Source organism: Ceratotherium simum, chromosome 24 (assembly GCF_057802395.1).
Source record: "Ceratotherium simum simum isolate JZ-2026a chromosome 24, ASM5780239v1, whole genome shotgun sequence".
Classification (NCBI taxonomy): domain Eukaryota; kingdom Metazoa; phylum Chordata; class Mammalia; order Perissodactyla; family Rhinocerotidae; genus Ceratotherium; species Ceratotherium simum.
Genome location: NC_141923.1, coordinates 34,000,965 through 34,017,696, shown reverse-complemented (window position 1 = coordinate 34,017,696; position 16,732 = coordinate 34,000,965). Strand labels below are relative to the sequence as shown.

The 16,732-nt window shown below is 38.1% G+C and overlaps 1 protein-coding gene across 1 annotated transcript in view; it reads right to left on the bottom strand.

Annotated features, from left to right (window-relative positions):
* Positions 1-16,732, bottom strand: part of DCAF5 (DDB1 and CUL4 associated factor 5) — a 110,907-nt gene that overhangs the window by 82,840 nt on the left and 11,335 nt on the right. Inside the window, exons 2-3 of the mRNA XM_004426279.3 lie at positions 3,289-3,432; positions 533-569 (exon numbers count right to left, since the gene is read on the bottom strand). Of these exons, the coding sequence (XP_004426336.2) occupies positions 533-569; positions 3,289-3,432 (181 nt within the window). The remainder of the gene's footprint in view (positions 1-532; positions 570-3,288; positions 3,433-16,732) is intronic.

The window sequence follows — 16,732 nt, the reverse complement described above, 5'->3', positions numbered from 1 at the left end:
TAAGAGGGATCTCCTGGCAGTCTGGTATGTGAGTAAGAGCATGGTTCTGAGGCCAGGCTGCCTACGTTTAGAGCCTAGCACCACCTGACCTTAAGTCACCTAAAATCTCTGTGCCTCTGTTTCCTCATCTGTCATTGAGGTAAGAGTATCTCCTCATAAAATTATTGTGAAGGTTAAATGAATTAATACACACAAAGCACTTAGAACAGTGCCTAGCACATAGTAAGAACTCAATAATATTAGCTATCATTTTTTAATTATCATTGTTATTATTATGTTTCGTTCCCTTCCAACCTCTCCTTTTAAATTTTCATCTGAAGACTATAATTTCATACCAACTTTGCAAATCTTTTTCTTTTATTAATCAAAATTTTATTTCAAAACTATTATAAGAATCTTTTTCAGAAAAGGATAGCTGGTTTCATGTTATTTTCTTCAAATAACAAAAACTATTTTGGTCTAAAGAGATATTTGCTTCTCTTCATATAAAAAACAGAGTCAATCACCTTCACATACCAACAATCTTATTTACCTTTCAACATCATGCAGGATAACTTGCTCATCATTTCCTGTAAGAAAAAAAAGCAGACATTTCATAATTCCTGCAAAGTGGTCCCTGTCAACAATAAAATTTAGTATTTTAAAGTTTCCAGGGAAAACATGAACAAAGTCAATGTTAATATAAATCAGGAGTGTTAATTTGAAAAAGTCTATAAAAGTAATTTAAGAAGGATAGGACAGTCTTCTAGAGAAATTTAAAAAGTATAATAGTAACTTTATAAGGTATAATATAATAACAGTTTCCAAAACGTTATTACCCAGTGGATGATGTAAAAAAACTGTGGCCATTAAGGAAAAGAGTAAATGATCATGGGAAATCAATTCATTGATCCAAGCTAGTGCTCACTTTTTTTTTTTTTAAGCAAAATACTCATTAACTGTGAGACCTGGAATAAAATCTGTAACTTTTCTGTGCCTCAGTTTTTTATCTGTAAAATAGGGATAATAACTGTGCCTCCTTCATAGAGTTACTGTGAGGCTAAGAGCACAGAATAGGGCTGAGCACTTAACAAGCCCCCAGTAAAGGTTTGCTACTATCCACATCCTCATCATCTCTTATAGCATTAAAATTTGATGATCATGTGATTCTAAATGATGGGAAAGTTTTTATCTACAACTTTTTTCTCTTGAATTTCTCTTTATTCCAAGGAACCCAAAGATATTACATTCATGATATGTATAGTCCTGCCTTCAAATGGTTTACATAGCCAAAAAATAAAAAGCTTAATATGAGAAGACAGAAAGTAAAAAATTTTCCACTCTATGCTGAAAGCACAACCAATAGTCACAAATAGAAAGCAAAAGTAGCAGTAAAGACGTGGCCATCTTAAAGCCCTGGCTGTAACTCTATTATGGGTACATACCAATTCACTCAAGCCCATACTAATGCCTTCTAGATAACAGCCACAGCATGGGGTGCTGGGGATGTGAGAAGAATAAGATTCCACTCGGCCCCTGAGGAACTCACAGTCCAACTGCACAAACAACTAATCACAACAAGACAGGTTATCTTGTAGCAATATGCTCTACAATGGGAACACAGATAAAGGAGCAATTATTTCCTTCATGAGCAGGGTGACAGTACGTGGCAGAAGGGGAGAATGCTTTTATGAGGAAGGAGACATTTGAATAGAAATTCAACTCAAAACCCTTACCAATGGAAGACTTAGGGGAACTGGTGGGGACTGGACAATTAACCATGACCCATGAAGGAACAGCGTGCACAAAAGGCACAAGTGCACCTAAGATGCCAAGTGGATTAGTGGGCTAGAGTACAAGATGCCAGGAGAGGGAGATGAGGCCAGAGTGATAGGCCGGGGTTTAGACTTTATCCTGTGGACACCGTAGGGTCAAAGGTTCACACGGTTGGACCTTTATTTTTAAAAGAAAACTTGTATAAGCAATGAATTACAAGGAGGGTTAGAGACTGCAACAGAAATCACAGGACACTACAATAGCCCAGCCCAAAGATGAGGACCTGAATCAGGGCAGTGGATATAGAAAGACAACAGAAACTAAAAAATGAGTATGAGAGGCTTTCAGGTCTAGTTGGTGACTAACAAGATGTGTAAATGAAAGCAAGGCAGGTTTGAAGATGACTTCATGATTCCTATTAGGCTGAACTATATGAACCTGTCATTTTTGTAAGTTGAAAATTCTTCAGTGTCAGCAGTTTCTTAAAGTTAAACCTAATAACAAATAATTGGGTGAATGGTGATAATAACTGAAACAGGGAATCCAAGGAACTAGAGGAAATTTTTGTGCAGAAGAGAAGGACTAATAATATTGGTTTTAGATCTATTGGATTTAAATTGCTTTTGGAACACGCAGGTAGATATTCAGTGAGGAAATCTACAGCACAGAAGAGATCAGGACTAGAAATTTGGTGGTCAGAAAGGAGTATGGTTGGGGCCAGCCCGGTGGCGCAAGCAGTTAAGTGCGCGCGTTCCACTGCGGTGGCCCGGGGTTCGCCAGTTCAGATCCCGGGTGTGCACTGACGCACCACTTGTCAAGCCATGCTGTGGTGGTGTCCCATATAAAGTGGAGGAAGATGGGCATGGATGTTAGCCCAGGGGCAGTCTTCCTCAGCGAGGAAAAAAAAAAAATAAAGAAGAGGATTGGCAGATGTTAGCTCAGGGCCAATCTTCCTCACAAAAAAAAAAAAAAAGAGAGGAGTGTCGTTGATGGAAGCCATCACTAAGAGGCTGGCTTGAGCACAAACCATTCCAGTTGTACCCTAACACTATGTTTTTCAAGCAGGAGCCAACCATGGGTCATAACATCAATTTGAGTAACAACCAGAATCCTTAAAAATGAAATACAATAAAAAAAAAATCAGAGTGTACCACACATAGTAAGGTTAAGTACTATTTCAAATATGTCTGTGTGTTTCTGTGTACCAGACTGCAATATGAAAAGTTTTCTACCAAAAAAGAAAGAGAGGAAGAGTGAGAAAGAAAGAGAGGAAGGGAAGGAGGGAGGGAAGGAAAGGAAGGAAAGGGAGGGAAGGGAGGGAAGGGAAGGAAGGGAAGGAAAGAAGGAAAAAAAAATCACTCTAATACATGTGTCTAAACTGCAATAATGCAGAGAAGACAAGATAATGGGAAACTAGTAATTCCACAACTCAATGAAATAAAGGAAGAAAAGCAAGGAGCTATTTTAGCACTCCTTTCTCTAAAATCCTAGCCACAGTGAATTTCCCAAAGCGGAAATCTCCCTTCTCCTCACCTCCAGAGAATACTTTGGTGTTCCCACTGTTGAAAGCCAGGCAAAAAATATTTGAATGATGCTCTCCTTTCAGCTGTATGGGCTTGACTCTGGAGTGGATAGCTTGTTCCATGTGCCATAGCAGAACCCGGCGATCATCTCCTCCTTGAGAGGGGAATAAGAATCTAGGATTAAAACAGCTGACATTTCAAGGTTGACACTTGGTTTTGCCAGCCTTGAATACTATCCTTTCCAAAACTGCATCTCCCGAACTCCGTGAGATTCTGGCGGGTCACATAAAGCCAGGACTCTACCCTCTTAACCATCAGTAGACACATGGCCTCTAAGCCACTCACTTATACCCAGGAATTAAATCTTGAACAGACATACAGAAATGGAAAGAGATAAGCACTGATATTGAAACCCCCAAAGCCACCCTGTTCCTGTCTTTCCAGAGACCCAGCTGTTTAAATATTTCTTCATTTGCTATCTAAAATCCTTCCACTGTTCCCCTGCTATTTTTTTGTCTAACAGAACCCGAGTTGGTTTCTAGTGCTTGCAACCAAAACACTCTAAAGTAATATTTCTAGCATACTAGTTTTCAAAGCACTCTCCTTGACGTGATCTCATTAACTATGGAACACTGTACAAATGACATCTAAGGAATTGTCTGTCACAGTAGCAGGATCTAGACAGAATCCAGCTCTCATGAACCTCAGTCTAGCTCTTTCCTATGCATAACTCTCAATAGTCTAAATTAAATGAGCAATATTAAATGGCATGAGCCAGCTCCTGGAGAATGAGAATATATCTGTTCTACATATTCTTTATATTTGCAGATGCATTAAAAATATCTGGAAAGTTGGAAAAGAGACTGTTAATAGTGGTTACTACTTCCACGGAATAGGATTAAAAGAGAGATGGAGGAAAAATTGGAGAGGTTTTACTTTTACTTTACGTATTTGCCACTGCTTGGCTTTTTATAATAAGCCTATATTATATTCCTAATAAAAATTTAAGTTATAACAGCAGCAAACACGGGCAGCAAACCATAGCAAGCTCTATACCTCTACCTCCCCTCCTCCATTCAATACAATAGCCACAAATTACAGCATATCCATACAAAGCGAAACCATGTAGCCATGAAATAAATCTATAGGAACTAACACGGAAAGATGGCCAAAAGTCTTTATTAAGGGAAAAAATGAGGTGTAAAACAGATGTATACCAACAACCATTTGTGTAAAACAAATTTTTTAAAAGCTCCACAACAGGAACCTTGTCAGTTTTGTTCACTGTCAAGTCTCCAGCACCTAAATAAGTGCCCCAAAGAGTGGACATTGATGAATATGCTTATACTTGCCTAAGTTTACTTGTATTTGCATATCTAGAGGCTATAAAATAAGTTGTTTACAGTGGACACCACCTCTAGGATAAGGTTGTTGGGAGGCTTTTTCTGTGTGTGGTAAAATATACATAACATGAAATTTACCATTTTAACCATTTTTGAGTGTACAATTCAGTGGCATTAAGTATATTCACATTATTGTGCAATCATCACCACTATCTGTCTCCAGAGCTTTTACATCATCCCAACCTGAAACTCTGTACCCAATAAACAACAACCTCCCCCCAACCCTAATAACCACCATTCTAATTTCTTTTTCTTTTTTTTTTTTTTGTGAGGAAGATCAGCTCTGAGCTAACATCCATGCCAATCTTTCTCTTTTTGCTGAGGAAGACTGGCCCTGGGCTAACATCCATGCCCCTCTTCCTCTACTTTATATGGGATGCTGCCACAGCGTGGCCTGTGCATTGGTGCACGCCCAGGGTTCTGAACCCGGGCCGCCAGCAGTGGAGCACGCGCACTTAACCGCTACGCCATGGGGCCAGCCCCCACCATTCTAATTTCTGCCTCTATGAATGTGACAACTCTAGGTACCTCATATAAGTGGAATCATATAATATTTGCCCTTTTGTATCTGGATTATTCACTTAAAATAACGTCTTCAAGGTTCATCCATATTGTAGCACATATTAGAATTTCATTCCTTTTTAAGGTTAAATATTCCATTGTGTCTGTGTGTGACACAGACACACACACCACATTTTGTTTATCCATTCATCCATCGATGGACATCTGGGTTGTTTTCACCTTTTGGCTATTGCGAATAATGTTGCTAAGAACAATTATACAAATATCTGTTCAATTTCCTGCTTTCAATCCTTTTGAGTATATACTGTTGGTAAACTTGTATGTTTTAATTTTTACTTTGTACCTTTCTGTACTACTTGACTTTTTGCCATAAACGTATTTCCTTTTATTAAAAAAAATTAATAGAAGATATAGTAGCCAAACATACTTATTCTCCCTCCCCTAGAAAGAAGTTGCCTTGGCTCCTTGAGTTCCTTTGTTTCTTGAGTTCCTTCTTTCTTCCATTGTTGGTCAAAATTAAGTTCTGTGTTCTCCTCCGAAGTATTTCATTGTCCACTGGATTGATCCCTTAAGTGTGTCCCACAGTGTTCTGTGTTTATCATTTGCTTATTTCAACTATGAGTTCTCTGGACTAGGATGGTTATCTAAATTCTGTATCTCTTTCAAATTTACCACTTTGTTAAATATCAAGATAAGGTCAATGAAAATAAGGGTTTGGGTTTTTGTTTATTTTAATGACAATGACAGAAAGGGGGTTTTCACCCTATTAATAGATTTAGACAGGCTGTGGGCACTTTAGTTCTCCATAGTCTCTTCTCTTATTGTTTTCCCCAACACTGAGGCCACATGTCAGGGACCTATCACTGCTTTTGCCACTGTGTCTCTTATATTAGAGAAATATTTCTCTGTACCCACATCTCTATCAAAAGTGGAAAATTAAAAGATACAGAGGCCTACATGTTTCTTCTACTTACTCATGTTTCTAATCTAATCTCCTTGTGCCTGAGTTTCATCAAATATAAAATAGGGATCATAGCAGCTCTACTCTCATGGGTTTTATAGATGATAAAGCCAAGTACAAGAGAGTTAAGTAACTTGCCAAGGCCACACAATAAGTAAAGTGGTTGAGCTAAGATTCAAAAGCAAACAATTAAGACTCCATAGCCCCTACTCTTAATCACTACTCCAGACTGCCTGCCTTATAGAACAAAAAATGAATCATAACTAACAAAGGAAATTGATCTGGTGGACAATTGAAGGGATTGTGCCTTGGTAGTATAACTCAAAAATGTGTAGGAAAGCAAAAAACAAAGGAGCACAGGAATAAAAACAGAAGCCAACTTAACTGGAGTAAACTGAGGGACCAGGGGCAGGAACCAGGAAAGAATTGCCTGAAATTATAAAGATTCTAGCAGTGCAAAAAACTGATAATGGTTTAATTTCTAGACTATACAAAGAATTCCTACAAATCAATTTTTAAAATCACTAGGAAAAGAGGCGAATATGACAACTCACAGAAGAGGAAACCCAAATAGCCAACAGATATTATAGAGGCTCTCAACCTCAGTAGTAATAAGGAAAATGTAAATCATAACTTAGATATGCTCTTACAAAGTGGCACAAGGAAATGTACAAGAATGTTCAGTGCATCATTGTTCATAATAGCAAAAAAATGTAGGCAACATAAACATCCATCAATATATAAATTGATAAATTCCCTTGGAATACAAATACAAATGAAATCTAAACCCAAGGGAACACCATACAGCAGTTAAAATGAACTAGAGATACATGTACCAACATAAATAAATCTTGAAAAGCTAATAATAAGTAATAAAAGCAAGTTTCAGAAGGAGAGGTAATGGATAACAGTAAGTATGTATTTTTAAATATACAAAACAATACTATATATTACTTATGGAGAAACACACATATAGTAAAAGGGGACTTCAATTGTATCTATAAAGTTTTGTTTCTTTAAAAAAAGTAGATGGGAAGAAATTTAACAAATTGTCAACATTTTGTCAAATCCAATTGATCTCTCTCTAATTTTATTTATGTTTAAAAATTTCATGATATTAAGGAAGTATTGTTATATCTCTTAGGTATAATAATGGCATTGCGGTCATGTTAACAAAGAAAAAAGTCCTTATTAGTTAGGGATGCATGTGGAAGTAGATGAAATGGTATATGTCTGGAATTTCCTTTAAAATATTCCAGGAAGAGTATGTGGATAAAATGGAACCCTCATACACTGCTGGTGGGAACGTAAATTGGTGCAGTATGGAAAACAGTATGGAGATTCCTCAAAAAAATTAAAAATAGAACTACATATGATCCAGCTATTCCACTTCTGGGTATTTATCCAAAAAACACAAAAACACTAATTCTAAATGATATATGCACCCCCATGTTCACTGCAGCATTATTCACAATAGCCAAGACTTGTAAACAACCTATGCGCCCATCAACAGACGAATGGATAAAGAAGATGTGGTATATACACACACAATGAAACTACTCAGTTATAAAAAAAGATGAAATCTTGCCATTTGCGACATGTATGGACCTTGAGAGTAGTAGGCTAAGCAAAATAAGTCAGATGGAGAAAGTCAAATACCATATGACTTCATTCATATGTGGAAGATAAACAAACACATAGATAAAGAGAACGGATCGGTGGTTACCAGAGGGAAAGGGTGGTAGGGGGAGGGCGAAACGGGTAAAGCGGCACACGTGTACAGAGACAGACGGCAACTGATCAATAGACTTTTAATGATGAACACACACAGTCTATACAGAAGTAGAAATATAATGACGTACAACTGAAATTTATATAATGTTATAAACCAATACTACCTCAACAAAAAATAAATAAAATAAAATATTCCAGGAAAAGAAAAGGTAAGAGGATAGGTGATTAATAAAATGTTGATAATTGTGGTAGATGGGTACACTATACTTTTGTATATGCTTGAACACTTCCATAAAATAAAATATTTTGGATTTTTTTAAATGTTCATGATAGAAAAAGAAAAAAGAAAACAGACCCTCCAGGATGGACTGGGATACTCATGGCAAAGAAATATAACAACTGAGGGTACCTCTGTATTTATTCACTAAGACCTATGCCAGGCAGCACAATCTCTCTTGAATTGGAGCAGCTTAAAAAAAAAGTTCACTAAAAAAGAAAACAGGATATCTATATCTATGCACTCAAAGTCATAACCATCCTCAGCCAAGGCTCTTCCCCCATCACCCAGACAGCATTATCTTTAATGTCCATTCTAGGCATTTATAGGATGATTTAATTTTGCCAAATAAATACTTAGTAATTCAAATTACGTGATTATTTGTAGAGTGCCTTGGGATCATTTAAAATGACGTGTCCCTGGGGCTGTCCCCACGGCCAAGAGGTCCAAGTTCCTTGCGTTCTGCTTTGGCGGCCCAGGTTCGTGGGATCAGAGCTCGGACCTACTCCACTCATCAGCCATGCTGTGGCGGCAACCCACATACAAAATAGAGGAAGACTGGCACCGATGTTAGCTCAGGGCAAATCCTCCTCGCCAAAACAAAGACGTGTCCTTAGTACCTAACATGATGATGATGGCCCAAGTCCACCGGAGATTGGAATCACTGAGGTAGAAATTATCGCTATGGCAGGACCTGCTGCTTCTACTTTGCCCTCAAGGTTAGTGTCAGAAGATGTAAGGTGCACCCCCACACTTCCTTAGGCAAAGTATTAAGAGTCCTATGCAAAGACAATTTTCAACCATGTGATGGCAAAAACACAATGCAATTGAGGTGCAAACTGAGGCATAATCTGAAATTGTTGGGCTGCTCTTAAGCCAGCAGAGGGAGCAGAACAGCTGTGCCCAAATCTCTGACCCCCAAAAGCAAAGAAGGGTTAGTGAAGCAGGATAAATCAGTTCAGAATGTGAAAAAAGCTCTCTAGTTCTCCTGTCTCTGTGAATCACCTAGTCAATTCAAAAAAGCATAGATTTATTGTATAGTTGCACACAGAAAGACTGTCCAACCTGAAAATAATCCAAGTGAAGGGTATAATCCTTTACACCAGCTCCATGAGCCTGGCAGTTGGATGCTGTGGGATCGGCCCAAGCCTCTATGGGGCACCTCAAGGGGAGCACAGAGACCTCTTAGGAAGGCGAGGCCTCTCTGCTCAGTGCCAGTGCCAGGCAAGGGACAAGCAGAGACCAGGCCTTCTAAGCCTGGTTTCCTCACAAACAGTTCCTTAGCTTCAACTCATATGAGAATCCCAAAGGAACATAGCTACTCTGATGCTGGTCATTTTGGGTTGATTTAATTCTGCGCTAAACTCACTCATCCTAAAATGTACTATAATCACATTGTGCCTGTAGCTTTGTAGTTACAGAAAAGCTTTATATTTAAAGAGTACTCTTTCCCAATGGGTCTTGAGCTATAAGCAGAAACTATGCAGGCCCTCACGCCATACTGTAACAAAAGTAATTATTTAACATTCTTCTTATTTTATAGCCTGGAAAAGCTGAGGCATAGAAGGAAAGAATTTGTTTTGGCCTCCCTCAGAAAGTCAGCCAAGCACAGGACAGGACTAAGAGAGCACTCTGGAACTCAGGATCAAACGCTCCTGCAGCACAACATCGTTTGAAGAGCAAGAGACAAAATCATTCAAATGTCCATCAATAGACGTCTAGTTAAAATTATTCCAAACATCAAAGGACAAATACTGTATGATTCCACTAATATGAGGTACCTAGAGTAGTCAAATTCATAGAGATATAAAGTAGAATAGTGAATGGCTGCCAGGGGCTGCGGGGAGGAGGGCATGAGGAATTGCTGTTTAATGGGGAAAGAGTTTCAGTTTTGAAGATGAAAAAGTTCTGGGGGCCAGCCTGGTCGCCTAGTGGTTAAGTTCATGAGCTCTGCTTCGGCAGCCCAGGTTTCATGGGTTCGGATCCCAGGCACGGACCTACACACCACTCATCAAGCCATGCTGTGGCAGGGTCCCACATACAAAATAGTGGAAGACTGGCATAGATGTTAGCTCAGTGACAATTTTCCTCAAGCAAAAAGGCAAAGACTGGCAACAGATGTTAGCTCAGGACCAATTTTCCTCACAAAAAGAAAAAAAAAGTTGTGAAGATGGATGGTGGTGATGGTTGCACAACAACGTGAATGCCATTGAACAGTAAACTTAAAAATGGTTAAAATGATAAATTTTGTGTTATGTATATTTTACAATGCAAAAATGCAAAGAGTTTATTGTTCATATAGGTACCATGTATTATGCAGCCAAAAAGAAAAAGCAGGAGGCAACTCTATATGTACTGACATGCAATAATCACTAAGATATAAAGTGTTAGGGACTGTAGTAACTATTCAAAACATTATTTTCTTTTAAAAAATGGCTCAATGGAATTAGATCCAGGGCTTTGGTCTTCATCTTTGATAGGCAGCAAAGGTGGTGCTATAGAGGGACAGGAAGTGCAAGCTCTGGAATAAAAAGTGCCTGGACTCAAATCCTGGTCTCACCATCCATGTCTCCTTGGAGGAGTTATTCTACTTCTCCCTAGCCTCAATTTTATGACTGTAAAATGAAGAAAATACCACTATCTCCCAGAGTTGTATGTCCTAAGATAATATATATAAAAGTACTTAGCCTGGTGTGTCATATATTAGGTATACACACCACTCAAAACATCCTAGTTTCTTGTAAGTATCCTCCACGAATTTGTCCTAATCTTTCAAACTCTTGTTTTAGGTACCATAAGAGTATGAATAGCATGACACTTTTTAATAAAACAAAAATCTATACAAATCTGTACGTGGAAGGGCAGATGCAAAACGGTTAACAGAGGTTACCTCTTGGGGACAGCAATTTTATTTAACACTCTTTTATACTGCTGCAGTTTTGTTGTTTGGTTTTTTTTTTAACCTGCGAAGACTAAAAGAAAATCATTGAGCTTGGCTTTCTTCTTAGCCAATTTATTCCTTCTTTTCAGTGTGTGTAATCGCCACTCTGTGAAGCCAAACCTCCTTTTGTGTCCACCGTACCTCTCCTGAGCTCTAAGAGGCAGCATCAAGATACAGAGGCAGATCCTGTGTGCCACACAGCTGAGCTACATCAGTGAATGGAAAATAAGTCTGTTTCGTTATTTTTCCAAAGTTGAAAATAATTAACATTTGTATAGAAGTTCATTCACAGACATCTTTGCTTGTGAGGTAAGGATTATATAGACCCTTTCCCCAGATGAGGATCAGAGACATAATGACTTGCTAAATATCCAAGGAGCTAGGCCTAGAACCAAGTTGTATCCCTTCTACCAAAGTGAAGAAACCAGAACACTAGAGTTCCAAGTGAGGATGTTCCACGGCTTTACACAGGAGAAAGCATTTTCCATTGTGTCTCCAACTTTTTTTTTTCCTAGAGATGCCTAGCATTTTGCTGGTTTTTTTTAAACCATTTTTAAGTGAGGAGTTTTGTGGCATTAAGTACATTTACATTTTCAGCTTGTTGTGCAACCACACTACCATCCATCTCCAGAACTTTTTCATCTTCCCAAAATGAAATTCTGTACCCATTAAATAATAACTCTCCATTCTTGCCTCCCCTCTGCCCCTGGCAGCCACCATTCACACCACTTCTGTCACTATATATTTGACTACTCTAGGTACCTCATGTAAATGGACTCATACAGTATTTGTCCTTTTAGGACTGGTTTATTTCATTTAGCATAATGTCTTCAAGGCTCATCCACATTGTAGCATGTGTCAGAATCTCCTTCACTTTTAAGGCTGAATTCTATACATTCTATACATATACATTCTATTGCATGTATATATCACATTTTGTTTATCCATTCATCTGTTGATGGACACTTCAGTTGCTCCCACATTTTGGCTATTGTGAATAATGCTGTTATGAATACGGATATACAAATATCTGTTCGAGTCTCTGCTTTCAATTCTTTTGGGTATATACCCAGAAATAAAATTCCTGGACCATACGGTAATTCTATGTTTAATTTTCTGAGGAACTGCCATACTGTTTTCCACAGTGGCTACACCATTTTACATTTCTTACCAGCAAGGCACAAGGGTTCCAATTTCTCTACATCCTCACCAACACTTGTTATTTTCTATTTTGTTTTTGTTTTTTTATAAAAGCTATCCTAATAGGTGTGAAATGTTTGCTGGCCTTTTGACCTTCAAATAATAGCCTAAAATGACTCTCAACTCCTTATTGAATATCTTGAAGCACATCATTCTACAAGCAGTCTGTGATTTTTCTTTCTGTATTATTTTATGCATACCTACTCTGAAATTCAGTTACTGCTTTTCTGCTCCCTCACTCCACCCACACAAAAAGAGTTGCTTGCAGTTTATCCCCATGGGTTTGGCATTTCACTACCTGAAGGAACTAATGTCTTATATAAATTTGGGATATTTATATGCATTCTCTCCTCAAATCACTTACAAAAACATTAAGAGCACTAATCTCTATTTACATAAGCCTGCCACTTCTACAATGAGACTTAGAAGTGGATGTCGTATAAGGCAGCACAGCACAGCGTTAAAACCACAGGCTTAGGGGCCAGCCCCGTGGCTTAGCGGTTAAGAGCACGCGCTCCGCTACTGGCAGCCCGGCGGCCTGGGGTTTGGAACCCCGGGCGCCCACCGACGCACTACTTGTCCAGCCATACTGAGGCCGGGTCCCACATACAGCAACTAGAAGGATGTGCAACTATGACATACAACTATCTACTGGGGCTTTGGAGAAAAAAAAAAAGGAGGAGGATTGGCAATAGATGTTAGCTCAGAGCCAGTATTCCTCAGCAAAAAGAGGAGGATTAGCATGGATGTTAGCTCAGGGCTGATCTTCCTCACAAAAAACAAAAACAAAAACAAAAAAACCCACAGGCTTAGGATACAGGTGCATAGGGTCAACTCTCGATGTTGCTACCACTTACTAGCTGTGTGCCTTAGGCAGTTTACTTAATCTCTCAAATTGTATCCTCATCTGCAAAATTGAGAAAATAACTCTACCTGTTTGATAGTGTTATGTTTGGATTAATGAGATAGATCTGTGTGAAGGTCTTGGCCCACTGCCTGAGGCATAGTACAAGCCAGATAAATGTTAGCTAATTATTATGGTATTTGAACTCCAACAATAATAGCTAACATCAGCTAAACTTACTCGGGACCAGGGACTACAATAGGGATTTTACATGTAGTGGCTCTTCTAATCCTTTTAATAATCCTATGAAGTAGGTATTGTTATCTTTATTACCCAGAAGAAACTACAGAAAAGCTAAATAACCTGAAGGTACACAGTGACCAGTGACACAGTGGGAGCTGGGGTCTGAATCCAGGTAATCTGGCTCCAGACTTGTTCCTTACTACGATACAATCCAGCCTCTCAAATACAACAGGGGCCAGGCAGCAAAGCAAAAGAGTGAAACCTGCCAGATTAAATGGCAGACTGGAGAATATACAACCCTTTTTAAAGGACAAGCCACTATTAACTCAGTTCCAGCCAGTTATTGCCATAGAGGAATGCAGGCTCAAGTCTGCCTGATCTTCCAATTTTTCAAGAGAAAGCAGCCACCTGGGGGAAGGCTTTAAAGGCAGACTAATGGATTTTAATGTAACAGACTATGAAAAATTCTCTGATGTGGTTTCAGATTCTACATCGCAACTAATGTTTAAGAAACTTTCACATGTCGAGTTTTGATATAGTATCAAAGAAGAATATACACAATTATCTGATATGGCATAAAAATACTCTTTTCCTTTTCTAAGCACATATCTGTGTAAGTCTGAATTTTCTTCATATATACCAGCTAAACCAATATTCCACAACAGATTAAATGTAAATGCCTTCATAATGTCTATTAAGACATTAAAGAGATTTGGGAAAATATTTTAACAATGCTACTCTTCTCACTATTATTTTGGAAAATACAGTTATTTTTCATTAAAATATTATTATGCTAATATAAAGTTTATTATTGCTATTCTTAAATAGATGAATTTTTAAACTTTCTCAGTTTTAAATTCTAATACAAAAAAAAAATCAATGAATATGACCCACATAAATGAAGTTCTTTGAGGTCTTCAATGATTTTTAAGAATGTAAAGAGGTCTCGAGACCGAAAAGTTTGAGAATTTTTGCATCAGAACAGTGGTTCTCAACCAGGGTGATCTTGCCCCCAGGGAGCATTTGGCAATGTCTGGAGACATTTTTGGTTGTCACAACTGGGGAAATGCTATTGGCATAAACTAGTTAGAGGCCAGTAATGCTGCTAAACATCCTATAATGCATTAGGAAAGCCCCCTGTAACAGAATTATCCACCCCAAAATGTCAATAACTGTTGAGGTTGAGAAACTCTGCTTTTGAAGAATATTCAATGACATATGAAAAAATGTTAATATTAAGCATAAAAACATTACAAAACAGCAGAGATGGGCTAATTCCAATTTTATTTTAAAAATATATACATATGCATACAAAAAAGGCTACAATATGTCCCATGCGTCAAAAATGGTTATCCTGAGTAGGTAGGATACTTCTTTCTTTCCAAATTTCCTATAATTAATACATGATATTTTTAAAACTTATGAATAAGTGGGAAGCCTGTCTTATAAGTGCCATATTCTGATGACTTGTATGATTCAACAGGAAATTCTCAATAGTAAAGTATGGAACTAGCGATATGTCGAAGAACAAAAGCTCTTCAGATAGAACTAGGGGAACACTAAAAACAGATTCTCAGGGCCTCAACAACAGTAAGGATTTACAGGGACGTTATTAAGATAGTAGATGATGCATTGTGAGGTACTACTAGACCACAGATTGTCTTCATGTCCAGTCTCACTTCTTCTTCTACCATAGAGAACTAACCTTAACAATATGCTCTCCTGATTATATTACAGGTGCTCTTCATTCATTCTGAGCAGTTTCTGATTTTTTACTTTTTTTGCAAAATTCCCTACATAAGCAATATTAACAACATAATTAAGCTTTCTTTTCTCTTCTTGGGCAATTCTAAAAAGATTAAACCAATGTAGGCCCCAATGCTTTTTTAGTTCTTCTAGGAAGGCACATAATACCCACCCACAAGCAGGTATAAACAGAGATGTCAACTCTGAGACTAAATCAAGGGCTGCTTGAAGCTGGGTGCCAACCATGCAAATTTCACTTGTTTCTTGCCAGTATGTCTCAGGCAAAACACATGCTTCAGCCATCTACGGCAGCAAGTGCTAAGATATCTGCACTAGGCCATCAAACATGACATCTATCAAAAAAAGAAACATAACAACCCTCAGAGGCTCCAATTAGTCACTTGGCCTTAAGCAGTAACACACAAGATACAACTGGAATTTAGATATAAGACTTGAATGGAAATTCAGCATGAGGGAAGTTGTGTAACAAGATTTTGACAGGTATCTATCTGGATTTGCAAAAAATTTCTCCTCCTGAGTAATGTTCTTGGAAGGAAACCGACTTTCCGAAGTAAGGAAGTATAGGCAGGCTAAGAATTAAAACTGGAGACTCAGCCAGAGTGACAGTCTGCCTCCATCCTGGAAAATCTCTACTTACTTATCTGTAAAATAATGGAGCACCACCAACTTAATCAAAATAACTATGTCCAGGGACAAAGAAATTGCAGATAGAATGTACTGGCAGAGTAAGTCATTTAAAGATTTTAACACTTTATGTTAGTAAGTCATTTATAAACGCAGAACCTCATGACTTTCCCTACTGAGGGACCAGGACAGAAGACTAATTAAGATTTTAATCCTGATTGTACTACTCACTAGTTGTGAGCCACTGGGCAAATCACTTTACCTCTTTGCTCCTTTGTGTCCTTATACGTAAAATTAAAGGCTTTGATTAGACAATCATTAGTCCTTTCCAGCAATAAAATTCTATGATTCTATAGAGACGGAACATCAGTAGCATAAGATCACAGGTGAGAAGGATGAAATCAGGACTCTAACCCAGATCTCTTCAACTTCTCTACTGATGACATTCTACAACATGCAAGACATTCCAGAGCCAACTGGCAATAGACCAGAAAAACTACAATTCCTGAAAACCCTTCTCAGGGCCAGTTTATACACTTGTGGGGGTCAACTTTTACTCCAGATGTCCAGGTGCTGGATAGATACTCCACAAAACTGAGCCTGTAGCATAGTTTTAATACCAATACCATACCAACTTTTGCTTTAAAATACCTCAGGAAAACAATCCCAACTCAGTGGAATCATTCCTCAAAACGCCTTTCCTCAAAATCAACTCTGCAAAAAACAACCACCCATGGGAAGACTTAAAAAAAAACAAAAAACAAAAAAAAATGTATAACAAGTGAATAGTAGAACAAGAAAAAAATAAGAGGAGATATACAGAAAGGAAGTGATAACTTATTAACTTCTGGACCTAGCATTTTCTCAATGATTTTAGCCTTTTCTTTTCTTTCTAATAAGAAGACAAGGAGGGGCCAGCCCCGTGGCTTAGCGGTTAA